This window comes from Mobula hypostoma, chromosome 23 (genome assembly GCF_963921235.1).
Source record: "Mobula hypostoma chromosome 23, sMobHyp1.1, whole genome shotgun sequence".
Classification (NCBI taxonomy): Eukaryota; Metazoa; Chordata; class Chondrichthyes; order Myliobatiformes; family Myliobatidae; genus Mobula; species Mobula hypostoma.
Genome location: NC_086119.1, coordinates 2,688,089 through 2,700,664, shown reverse-complemented (window position 1 = coordinate 2,700,664; position 12,576 = coordinate 2,688,089). Strand labels below are relative to the sequence as shown.

Genomic DNA, 12,576 nt, shown 5'->3' with positions numbered 1-12,576 from the left:
GGGAGTTTCACTCTGTGTCTGACCCCGGGAGTGTGTGATGGGATGGTGCAGAGGGAGTTTCACTCTGTGTCTGACCCCGGGAGTGTGTGATGGGACGGTGTGGAGGGAGATTCACTCTGTGTCTGACCCCGGGAGTGTGTGATGGGACGGTGCAGAGGGAGTTTCACTCTGTGTCTGACCCCGGGAGTGTGTGATGGGACGGTGCGGAGGGAGTTTCACCCTGTGTCTGACCCCGGGAGTGTGTGATGGGACGGTGCAGGGGGAGTTTCACCCTGTGTCTGACCCCGGGAGTGTGTGATGGGACGGTGTGGAGGGAGTTTCACTCTGTGTCTGACCCCGGGAGTGTGTGATGGGACGGTGTGGAGGGAGTTTCACTCTGTGTCTGACCCCGGGAGTGTGTGATGGGACAGTGTGGAAGGAGTTTCACCCTGTGTCTGACCACCTGTGTGTGTGATGGGACAGTGTGGAGGGAGCTTCACTCTGTATCTGACCCTGGGAGTGTTTGATGGGACAGTGTGGAAGGAGTTTGTGATGGGACGGTGCAGAGGGAGTTTCACTCTGTGTCTGAAAGACTTAAGTGAGGAGAGATAGCAGCTACAGTCACCCCTAAGCTGCAGGAGGCAGGTACCTGGGTGACTGTCAGGAGTGGGAAGGGAATATGCCCCCAGAGCAGAGTACCCCGTGGCCATTCCCCTCAATAATAATTATACCACTTTGGAGACTGTTGATGGGGGCAGTTGCGTCACTGGGTCTCTGGTACCAAGACTGGTGCTGTGGCTCAGAAATGAAGCGGGGAGAGGAGAACTGCAGTAGTGATAGTGGATTCTATAGTTAGAGGAGTAGACGAATGTGCGAATGAGGAACTGGTACAGGGGCAGGTTTCAGATTTCTGGATCATCAGGATGGCTTCTGGGGAAGGTGTGACCTGTACAAAAGGTGCAGATTATGCCTAAACCCTAGGGGTCCGATATCCTTATGGGCAAGTTTGCTAGAGCTGTTCAGGAGGGTTTAAACTAAATAGGCAGGGGGATGGGAACCAGAGTGACAGGCCTGAGGACAGGACAGGGGGCAGTGTGCAGTGAGACTGTCAGGAAGGACAGGCAGATAAAGCAAGATTGCAGTGTGTGGGATGTTAAAGTGTAACAAGGGGAAAATGAAAAAGGGTGACGGATGCAGGACTGAAGGTGTAATATTGGAAAGCACACAGTATACGGAGTAAGGCAGATGATCTTGTAGCGCAGTTAGAGGTTGGCAGCTATGATGTTCTGGGTATCACTGAGCTGTGACTGAAAGAAGATTATAGTTGGGAGCTTAAAATCCAAGGATACACATTGTATCAAAGGGGCAGATAGGTAGGGAGAGGGGCTGGTATGGTTCTACTGGTACAAAAAAGAAATCAAATCTTTAGAAAGAGGTGACATAGGAATGGAAGATGTAGAATCCTTGTGGGTAGAGTTAAGAAACTGCAAGGGTAAAAAGACCCTGATGGGAGTTACGTTCAGGCCTCCAAACAGTGGCCAGGATGTGCACTACAAGGTACAACAGGAGATAGAAAATGCATGTCAAAAGAGCAATGTTACGATCCTCATAGTTGTTTTCAATATGCAGGTAGATTGGGAAAATCAGGTTGGTGCTGGATACTGAGTGAGGGAATTTGTAGAATGTCTGTGAAATATCTTTGCAGAGTGGCTTGTGGTTGAGCCCACGAGGGGAAAGGCATTTCTGGATTTGGGGTTGGGTAATGAACCAGATTTGATTATGGATCTTAAGGTAAAGGAACTCTTGGAAGGTAGTGATCATAATATGACAGACTTCACCCTGAGTTTGAGAGAGAGAGAGGAGATAAAGTCAGATGTATCAGTATTACAGTGGAGTTAAGGGAATTACAGAGGCTTGAGAGAGGAGATGGCCAAGGTTGACTGGAAGGGGAATACTGATGGGGATGATGGCAGAAAAGAAGTGGCTGGAGTTTCTGGGAGCATTTCGGAAGGTGCAGGATTCCAAAGATGAAGATGTATTCTAATGAGACGATGACACTGACAAGGGAAGTCAGACACTATAAAAGGAAAAGAGAGGGAATATAACAACAAATAGTGGAAAGTTAGAGGATTGTGAAGCTTTTAAAAACCAACTAAAAATCCATAAGGAGAGATAGAGGAATTATGAAGGTATGCTAACCAATAATGAAAAAGAGAAAACCAAATGTTTTTTTCAGATATCTGAAGAATGAAAGAGAGACAAAAGTGGATATCAGGTTGCTGGAAAATCACCCTGGAGAGGTAGTAATGAAGGACAGGAAATGGTGGATGATTTCAGTCAGTCTTCACCATGGAAGACACTCACAGTGTGCCAGAAATTCAAGAGTGTCGGGGGGTGGAAGAGAGTGTAGTTGCTATTACTAAGGAGAAGGTGCTTGGAAGGATGAAAGGTCTAAAGGTAAGTCAGTCACCTGGATCAGCACACCCCAGGGTTCTGAAAGAGGTGGCTGTAAAGATTGTGCAAGCATTAGTAATGATCTTTCATGAATCACTAGATTCTGGAATGGCTCCGGGGGACTAGAAAATTGCAAATGTCACTCCACTTTAAGAAGAGAGGGAGGCAAGAGAAAGAAAACTATAGGCCAGTTCTGCTGGCTTCAGTGGCTGGGAAGATGTTGGAGTCCATTACTAAGTATTTAGAGGCACTTGATAAAGTAGGCCAAAGTCAGCAAGGCTTCCTTAAGGGGAAATCTTGGCTGAGAAACCAGTGGGAATTCTTTCAGGAAATAAAAGGCGGGATGGACAAAGGAGTCAGTGGATGTCATTTACTTGCATTTTCAGAAGGCCTTTGACAAGATGCTACAAATGAGACCGCTTAATAATAGAGTCCATGGTATGACAGGAAATATACCAGAATTGCTGATTGGCAGGAGGCAGAGTGGGAATAAAAAGAGCTTTTTCTGATTGGCTGCTGGTAATTAATGATGTTCCACAGTGGTTGGTGTTGGGATCAGTTCTTTTTATGTTATATGTCAATGATTTGGATGGCTTTGTGGCCAGGTTTGCAGCTGATACGAAGATGTGTGGAGCGATAGGTTGTGTTGAGGAAGCAAAGAGGCTGCAGAAGAACTTGGACAGATTGGGAGAATTGGTAAAGAAGTGGCAGATAGAATATACTGTAGGGAAGTGTATGGTCATGCACTTTGACAGGAGGAATAAAGGTGTGGACTATGTACTAACTGGGCAGAAACTTTAAAAATCAGAGTTACAAAGGGAATTGGGAGAGTTTGTGCAGGATTCCCTAAGGGTAAAATTGCAGGTTGAGTTAATAGCAAGGAAGGCAAATGCAATGTTGGTATTAATTTTGAGAGATCTAGAATGTAAAAGCCCGAGTGTAATGCTGAGGCATTGGTCAGACCACACAGAGTATTGGGCCCCTTATCTCAGAAAAGACGTGCTGACATTGGACCGGGTCCAGAGGAGGTTTGAGAATGAAAGGGTTAATGTATGAGGAATACATGATGGCTCTGAGCCTGTACTGGCTGGAGTTTAGAAGAACGGGGTGGGGTGGGGTTAACTCATTGAAACCTATTGAATGTTGAGAGGCCGAAATAGGCTGGATGTGAATTCCTGTTGTTTGGATGTGAAGAGGATGTTTCCTATAGTTGGAGAGTCTAGGACAAGAGGGTACAGCCTCAGAATAGAGAGATGTCCATTTAGAACAGAGATGAGGAGGAATTTCCTCAGCCAGAGGTGGTGAATCTGTGAAATTCATCACCACAGACAGCTGTGGAGACCAAGTCACTGCGTGTATTTAAAGCAAAGGTTGATAGGTCCTCTCAAATGTTACAGAGAGAGAGAGGCAGGAGAATGGGGTAGAGAAGGATAATAGATCAGCCATGATAGAATGGCAGAGCAGACTCGACGGGACAAGTGGCCTAATTTTCTCCTATATCTTGTATAAACGTGCACATTGCACTTTGTGTCAATCAGTCAATAATTCAGGCCATGTCACTCAAGGACTTCTGTTAATATTATTTTGTCACTGTATGTGTTGGATTTAGGAAGGAGAAACTAAACTCAGATCTATCAGTATTACAGTGCAGTAAAGGGAATTACAGAGGCATGAGAGAGGAGCTGGCCAGAATTGATTGGAAAAGAACACTGGCAGGGATGATGGCAGAGCAGCAATGGCTGGAGTTTCTGGAAACAATTTGGATGGCGCAGGATATATACATCCCAAAGAGGAAGAGGTAGTCTAAAGGTAAGATGACACAACCATGGCTAACAAGAGAAGTCAAAGCCAACATAAAAGCCAATGACGGGGCATATAATAGAGCAAAACTTAGTGAGAAGTTAGAGGATTGGTGAGCTTTTAAAAAACAACAGCAGCCAACTAAAAAGTCGTTAAGAAGGTAAAGATGGAATACGAAAGTAAGCTTGCCAATAATATTAATGAGGATACCAGAAGTTTTTTCAGATACATAAAGTGTAAAAGAGAGGTGACAGTGGATATCAGACCGCTGGAAAACTATGCTGGAGAGGTAGTAGTGGTGTGTGTGTGGCCGGGGGGGGGGGGGGGGTGAGGAAACGATGGATGAACTGATTGCGTCAATCTTCACTGTGGAAGACACTGGCAGTTTGGTGTAAGTTCCAGGTGTCAGGGGTCATGAGGTGTGTGAAGTTACCATTACTAGAGAGAAGGTTCCTGGGAAACTGACAGGTCTGAAGGTAGATAAGTCAGCTGGACCAGATGGTATACACCTCAGTGCTCTGAAAGATGTGGCTGAAGAGATTGTGGAGGCATTACTAATGATTTTTCAAGAATCACTAGATTCTGGAATGGTTCCAGAAGACTGGAAAATTGCAAATATTAGTCTAACTCTTCAAGAAGGGAAAGAGGCAGAGAAAGGGAACTACAGGTCTCAGGGTACTTGGAGGCACATGATAAAATAGGCCAAATTCAGCATGGTTTCTTCAAAGGAAAATCTTGCCTGACAGATCTGTTGGAATTCTTTGAAGACATAACAAGTAGGATAGACAAAGGAGAATCAGTTGATGTGAACTTGGATTTTCAGGTCTCAGACAAGGTGCCACACATGAGGTTGTTTAACAAGCTTTGAGCCCATGGTATTACAGGAACGTTTCTAGCATGGATAAAGCAGTGGCTGATTGGCAGGAGGCAAAGAGTGGGAATAAAGGTGCTTTTTCTGGCTGGTTGCTGGTAATTAGTGGTGTTCCACAGGGGTCTGTGATGGGACCGATACTTTTTATGTTCTTTGTCAATGATTTGGGTGTTGGAGTTGATGACTTTGTTGCTAAGTTTGCAGATGATATGAAGATAGGTGGGGGGCAGGTAGTTTTGAGGAAGTAAAGAGGCTACAGAAGGATTTAGACAGATTAGGAGAATGGGCAAAGAAATGGCAGATGGAATACAGTGTTGGGAAGTGTATAGTCATTCACTTTGTTAGAAGAAATGAAAAGCTTCACTATTTTCTAAATGGAGAGACAAAACAAACCTGAAATGCAAAGGGACTTGTGCAGGATTCCCTAAAGGTTAATTTGCAGGTTGAGGCAGTGGTGAGGAAGGCAAATGCAATGTTAGCATTCATTTCAAGTGAACTAGAATATAAACACAAAGATGTAATGAGGAGACTTTATAGAGCACTGGTGAGGCCTCACTTGGGATATTGTGAGCAGTTTTGGGCCCTTTGTCTTAGAAAGGATGTGCTGACACTGGAGAAGGTTGAAAGAAGTTCATGAAAATGATTCCAGGGTTGAATGGCTTGTCATATGATGATTGTCAGGTGTTTCTGGGCTTGTATTCACTGGAATTCAGAACAATGAGGGATGACCTAAATGAAACCTATTGAATGGTGAAAGGCCTTGATAGAGTGGATGTGGAGAGGACGTTTCCATGGTGGGAATGTCTAAGATCAGAGGACACAGCATCAGAAAAGATGTGTGTCCCTTTAGAACAAAGATGAGGAAGAATTTCTATAGCCAGAGAGTGATGAATCTGTGGAATTCTTTGCCTCAGGCAGCTGTGGAGGCCAAGTCCATGTATATTTAAGACAGAAGTTGATAGATTCTTTTGGTCACTGCATGAATGGATACAGGGAGAAAGCAGGAGATTGGGGCTGAGGAGAATTTTATGAGCCATGATGAAATAGCGGAGCAGACTTGATGGCCCAAATGGCCTAATTCTGTTCCTATGTTTTATGGTTTTATAACTGTATGTGTTGTGTGTGACTATATATACTGTATTTTGCATCTTGGTCCCAGTGGAATGCATACATGTGTGTGATTCAGTGACAATTAAACTGAACATGAAATGTATAAGGCAACACTTTGGACTTAGTGATCATAATGCCATCAGTTTCAAGGTAATTATGGAGTGGATAGTCTGGGTCCTCGGATTGAGGTTTTAAATTGGAGAAAGGCCGATTCCCATTGCATCAGAAAGGATCTGGCAAGTGGGAGGCCTTCAAAATGGAAATTTTGAGAGTACAGCACTTTTATGTTTGTATCCGAATAAAAGGCAAGAATAACACGTTTGGAAAACCTTGGTTTTTCAGTGGTATTGAGGCCCTGGTAAAGAAAAAGGAGATGCATAGCAGGTGTAGGCAGGCAGGAACAAATGAGTACCAGAAATGCAAGACAGCATTTGGGAAAGGAATCAGGAGGACTAGAAGTGGGCATAAGGTGGCTCTGGCAGACAAGGTGAAGGGATTCTACATGAATATTAAGAGCAAGAGGATAACAAATTGGTCCTCTGAAAGGTCAGAATGACAATCTCTGCATGGAGCCAAATGACCTTAACTGGATATTTTGCATCTGTATTTACTCGGTTGATGGTCTCTGAGTTTAGAGGTCATGGACCCTGTACCGATTACAGTGGTTGCTGTCTTGGGGTAAGTTATGGTGCATAAATCCCCAGGGCCTGACAATATGTTCCCTCAGATCTTGTAGGAGGATAGTTCAGAAATTGCAGGGGCCCTAGCGGAGATATTTAAAACATTCTTAGTCATGCATAAAGTGCTGGAGGATAGCTAATGTTGTTCTGTTGTTTAAGACAGGCTCTAAAAACAAACCAGGAAACTATTGGCCAGTGAGCCTGACATCAGTAGTGGGAAAGTTACTGGACGGTATTCTAAGGGACTGGATTAGTAAGTATTTGGATAGACAGGGATTGTTTAGGGATAGTCAGCATGGCTTTGTGCATGGTAGGTCATGTGTAACCAATCTGATAGAGTTTTATGAGGAAGTTACCAGGAAAGTGGATGAAGCCAAGGCTGATGATGTTGTCTACATGGACAACAAGCGATTTGACAAGGTCCCACATGGGAGGTTGATCAAGAAGCTTCAGTTGCTCTTCATTCAAAATGATGTAGTAAATTGGATAAGACATTGGCTTTGTGGGTGAAACCAGAGAGTGGTAGTAGAGGGTTGCCTCTCTGACTGGAGGCCTGTGACTAGTGGAGTGACACAGGGATTATTCTAGGTCTGTTGTTGTTGGTCATCTGTATCAATTCAATGGTTCCATTTAATATCGGAGAATGTATACTGTACACAACCTGAAATTCTTGATAGTGTGGTAAACTGGATCAGCAAATTTGTGTATGACGCCAAGATTGGGGATGTAGTGGACAGCAAGGAAGACTATCAAAGCTTGCAGTGGGATCTGGACCAGCTGGGAAAATGGACCGCAAAATGGCAGATGGAATTGAATGCAGACACTATGGGGTTTCCACTTTGGGAGGACAAACCAGGGTAGGTCTTACACGGTGAGCGATAGGACATTGAGGAGTGCGGTAGAACAGAGGGATCTGGGAATACAGATCCATAACTCCTTAGAAGTGGTGTCACAGGGTCAAGAAAGGCACATTGACCTCCATAAATCAGTGTTTTGAGGACAGATGTGACGTCATGTTGAGGTTCTGTAAGACGTTGCTGAGCCCTAATTTGATGTATCATGTGTAGTTCTGGTCAGCTGCCTTCAGGAAAGGTATTAATTAGACTGAAAGAGTTCAGAGAAAATTTACAAAGATGTTGCCAGGTCTGGAGGTCCTGAGTTATAAGAAAAGAGTGAATAGGTTATAACTTTATTTGCTAGAAAGCAGAAGATTGAGGGGACATTTGATCAAGGTATACAGCATTATGAGGGGTTAAATCAAGCAGGCTTTGTCCACGGAGATTGGGTGGGGCTAGAACTGTGAAAGGTGGAATGTTTAAGGGAACTTCTTCATTCAGAGTGTGGAACGAGCTGCCCAAACAGGTGGTGGATGCAGGGCCGAGTTCAACGTTTCAGAGAAATTTGGATAGGTACATGGATAGGAGGGGTATGGAGATCTCTGGTCCAGGAGCAGGTCAATGGGACAGACTGAATGGGCTGAATGGTCTGTTTCTCTGCTGTAGTATTCCACGACCCTTGGCATTGGGGAGCAGGGGCAAAGTGTCACATTTCCTAACATTTCCTCAATGTTCAGCAGAACAGGAACACAACAACAGCAATGGAACATTAACAGCAGAGGAGCCCCCTTCCTCCATTCCACGCACTCTGATACACCAATGGTCCTCCACAGCAGGACGTTCCATCTCCTAGCCTCCAGAGGACTCGGAATTGCAGAAATTGGGCCTTAATCTTCCCCAAAGGCCGTCGGCAATCACCTTCCACATCCAGACTTGTCGATTTTGGTCTTCAAACTTCAGGTTTCGATCGTCAGTATTGACTCCAGCACTTGCCAAAGGCAGGATCCAAACAGCAGGCCTCAAACTGCAGACTTGCCACTCGTGTAGCGAGGGAGTCTGTACCTATGCCTCCTGACTGCACAGGCCCCAGGCCCCCGGACCCGCTGATCTGAGGGGAATTGCTGACAAAGGGAAGAAACAGGCCTCATCCTCACCCAGGATTATTCAGAGTGCTTGCCAGCCCGGCCCAACACCCATCACAGGTGTCATTTGTCACAAGTCTGAGTTGCTGGCACTGACCACAGAAACTGAAGTGGAAGCCTAAACTCTCCCACATCCTGGTCATAATCCAAACCTCACTCCCCACTACCCTCTCTGTACCAAATCAATCCCTACAAGTAGGCCTGAGCCATGATCTTAACAGAGCCCACAGCATGGGCTACCTTGACAATATGGATCCCCAGAGTGTGTGATGGGACAGTGAGGAGGGAGCTTCACTCTGTGTCTGACCCCGGGAGTGTGTGATGGGACGGTGTGAAGGGAGCTTCACTCTGTGTCTGATCCCGGGTGTGTGTGATGGGGTTGTGTGGGGGAAGCTTCACTCTGTGTCTGATCCCGGGTGTGTGTGATGGGACAGTGTTGGGGGGTTCAGGAGTGTGTGGTGGGACGGTGTGGAGAGAGTTTCACTCTGTGTCTGACCTCAGGAGCGTGTGATGGGGTGGTGTAGAGGGAGCTTCACTCTGTGTCTGACCCCGGGAGTGTGTGATGGGACAGTGTGGAGAGAGCTTCACCCTGTGTCTGACCCCGGGAGTGCGTGATGGGACAGTGTGGAGGGAGCTTCACTCTGTGTGTGACCCTGGGAGTGCGTGATGGGACAGTGTGGAGGGAGATTCACTCTGTGTCTGACCCCGGGAGTGTGTGATGGGACGGTGTGGAGGGAGCTTCACTCTGTGTCTGATCCCGGGTGTGTGTGATGGGGTTGTGTGGGGGAAGCTTCACTCTGTGTCTGACCCCGGGAGTGTGTGATGGGACAGTGTTGGGGGGTTCAGGAGTGTGTGGTGGGACGGTGTGGAGAGAGTTTCACTCTGTGTCTGACCTCAGGAGCGTGTGATGGGGTGGTGTGGAGGGAGCTTCACTCTGTGTCTGACCCCGGGAGTGTGTGATGGGACAGTGTGGAGGGAGCTTCACTCTGTGTCTGACCCCGGGAGTGTGTGATGGGACGGTGTGGAGGGAGCTTCACTCTTTGTGTGACCCCGGGAGTGTGTGAAGGGACAGTGTCACTCTGTCCCTGTCTCGGAGGAGGTGTGTTCCATAATCTGTGTTCTCCGTGTGCTTGCTACTTTAACCCTAATGCTACTTTATTCAGCTTGAGGGCTTCCTGCTCACAATGCTCCCCGGAGGTGAGGTCACCTGACCAGAGTGTCCTGAATCCCAAAAAATAATTGCACTCTTACGCACAGTTCCGGAGCATTCTGTCTGCTGATACTTCATCACTTGCATGTTACAGGTAAGGTTAATAAATTCACCCACAGAAGTGACTGTTCGAATGTTGTCACTTGATTGTTGTCAGACACTGAAGGTGGTTGTAGGGTTCTGTGGAAAGTGTTAGTGGTTCTGTGCTGGGGTTACACTATGCCAGCAGAAATGATGGATAGCATCAGTCCAGGAGGGTGTGGGAGGCACTTGTCCTGCTCTGGGTCAGTGTGGGCTGTACCTGTCCAGTCCTGGGTGAGTGTGAGTCGTATCTATGCTCTCTTGGGTTAGTGTGGGTGGTATCTGTCCTGTCCTGGGTGAGTGTGGGTGGTGCCTATTCTGTCCTGGGTGAGTGTGAGTCGTATCTGTGCTCTCTTGGGTGAGTGTGGGTGGTGCCTATTCTGTCCTGGGTGAGTGTGAGTCGTATCTGTGCTCTCTTGGGTTAGTGTGGGTGGTATCTGTTCTGTCCTGGGTCAGTGTGGGTGGTGCCTATTCTGTCCTGGGTCTGTGTGGGTGGTACATATCCAGTCCTGGGTGAGTGTGAGTCGTATCTGTGCTCTCTTGGGTTAGTGTGGGTGGTATCTGTTCTGTCCTGGGTCAGTGTGGGTGGTACCTGTCCACTCCTGGGTCAGTGGAGGGTGTGGGTCACATTATAGAGAGGTGTCCCACAATAGTCGGATTTATTGACACATGTGGTCTGGTCTGGGATGGTCAGCTCTGGCCTGGAGCCAATGTGCAGATCAGCGAGGAAGTGAAAAGGAACGATGATGGCCCAGGCCCCCACAGGAAACACCAGAGGATCACAGACAGGGGGGCAGAGACAGCAGACAGAGAGGGACAGACAGACAGACAGACAGGCAGACAGAGACGGACAGACAGACAGAGAGAGACAGACAGACAGAGAAAGACAGACAGAGGGACAGACAGACAGGCAGAGAGAGACAGAGACAGACAGACAGGCAGAGAGAGACAGAGACAGACAGAGAGGGACAGAGGCAGACAGAGAGGGACAGACAGACAGAGAGAGACAGAGAGAGACAGACAGACAGACAGAGAGGGACAGGCAGAGAGAGACAGAGAGGGACAGACAGGCAGACAGAGAGGGACAGACAGGCAGAGAGGGACAGACAGACAGACAGAGAGGGACAGACAGGCAGACAGAGACAGACAGACAGAGAGAGACAGACAGGCAGACAGAAACAGAGAGTGTGTGATGGAAAGGACAGTGAGAAAGGTGGAACATTTGGGGTCAGGGGTTGAAGAGGCTGAGTGAGGGGACTGAGGATGGATTGAGAGGGGGAGAAGGATGAGAAGAGGGGGAGAAGGATGAGAAGAGGGGGAGAAGGATGAGAAGAGGGGAAAATGGGACGGAGAAGGGTGCAGAAGGTTAGGGAGGCGGGTGGTGTGGACAGGTAGGGTGAGGAAGGATATGGAGGGAGATGGGAGGGTGAGGAGGGTGAGGGGAGCTGCCTCCTCCCATCTGGGTGTGAGTGTGTTGCTGATGATCACTGCTATGCCAGCCCTGTGTGCAGGCTTGCCACCAGATTCCTGGGATCGAAGACCTTTGCAATGTGCAGCAGAGAGCCGGAAGCATTGTCATACACGACCAGGATGAAGGGTTGGTTGACGTGGAACTCGAGGTTGAGCCGAGGGCTGGTAGGGTTGCTGAGGTCAGTGTCCTGCGTCCCCTTTTCATCCAGCAACAGGGAGGCTGTGTGGGTGATGCTGGAGATGGAGACGGGGATGGGGGAGAGCTTCTTCAGCACGGACGAGGTGTAGAGAGGACTCAGATCTGGACAGAGAAGGTACACATTGTCTTAGCTCCAAGCACTGGCCATAGTTTACCACCACGAACCCTCCTGTCCGACCGTGACGAGGGTGAGACTTGTTCTGTGCAGGGGGGGACTGGGGCGAGGGGGGAGGGGGGAGGGGGGAGGGGTGAAGTGGATGAGTACACTGGGCAGGGTAACACCCAGGGGCACTGATCCTCATTAAGGACCATCACCATGTGGGATAGAGGGGAGACTGAGAGTGGCGAGGGGGTGGTCATCGGGACAGATTGATGGCGAGGAGAGGACAGAGGGGGGGCGGGGAGGGTGATGGGAAGGATAAGAATGGAGGGAGGGGACACGGGGAGGGGGAGAATGGAGGGAGGGGACACGGGGAGGGGGAGAATGGAGGGAGGGGACACAGGGAGGGTGAGAATGGAGGGAGGGTGAGAATGGAGGGAGGGGACACGGGGAGGGTGAGAATGGAGGGAGGGGACACGGGGAGGGTGAGAATGGAGGGAGGGGGAGAATGGAGGGAGGGGAGAATGGAGGGAGGGGACACGGGGAGGGTGAGAATGGAGGGAAGGGACACGGGGAGGGGGAGATGTAGATGTAGGAGTGACAATGATGGGAACGGAGGTTGACAGGGAAGGCCCAGAGGGTGA

General features: G+C 48.2%; 1 protein-coding gene across 3 annotated transcripts in view; it reads right to left on the bottom strand.

Annotated features, from left to right (window-relative positions):
* Positions 1 to 367: 367 nt before the first annotated feature.
* Positions 368 to 12,576, bottom strand: part of serpinf1 (serpin peptidase inhibitor, clade F (alpha-2 antiplasmin, pigment epithelium derived factor), member 1) — a 36,003-nt gene continuing 23,794 nt past the window's right edge. For 2 of the 3 annotated variants that reach the window (XM_063030974.1, XM_063030972.1), the window contains exon 8: positions 369 to 11,934. In XM_063030974.1, coding sequence (XP_062887044.1) covers positions 11,654 to 11,934 — 281 coding nt within the window. In that variant the 3' untranslated portion in view covers positions 369 to 11,653. Of the gene's footprint in view, positions 11,935 to 12,576 lie in introns of all 3 variants that reach the window. The other variant, XM_063030973.1, reaches the window with a different exon arrangement.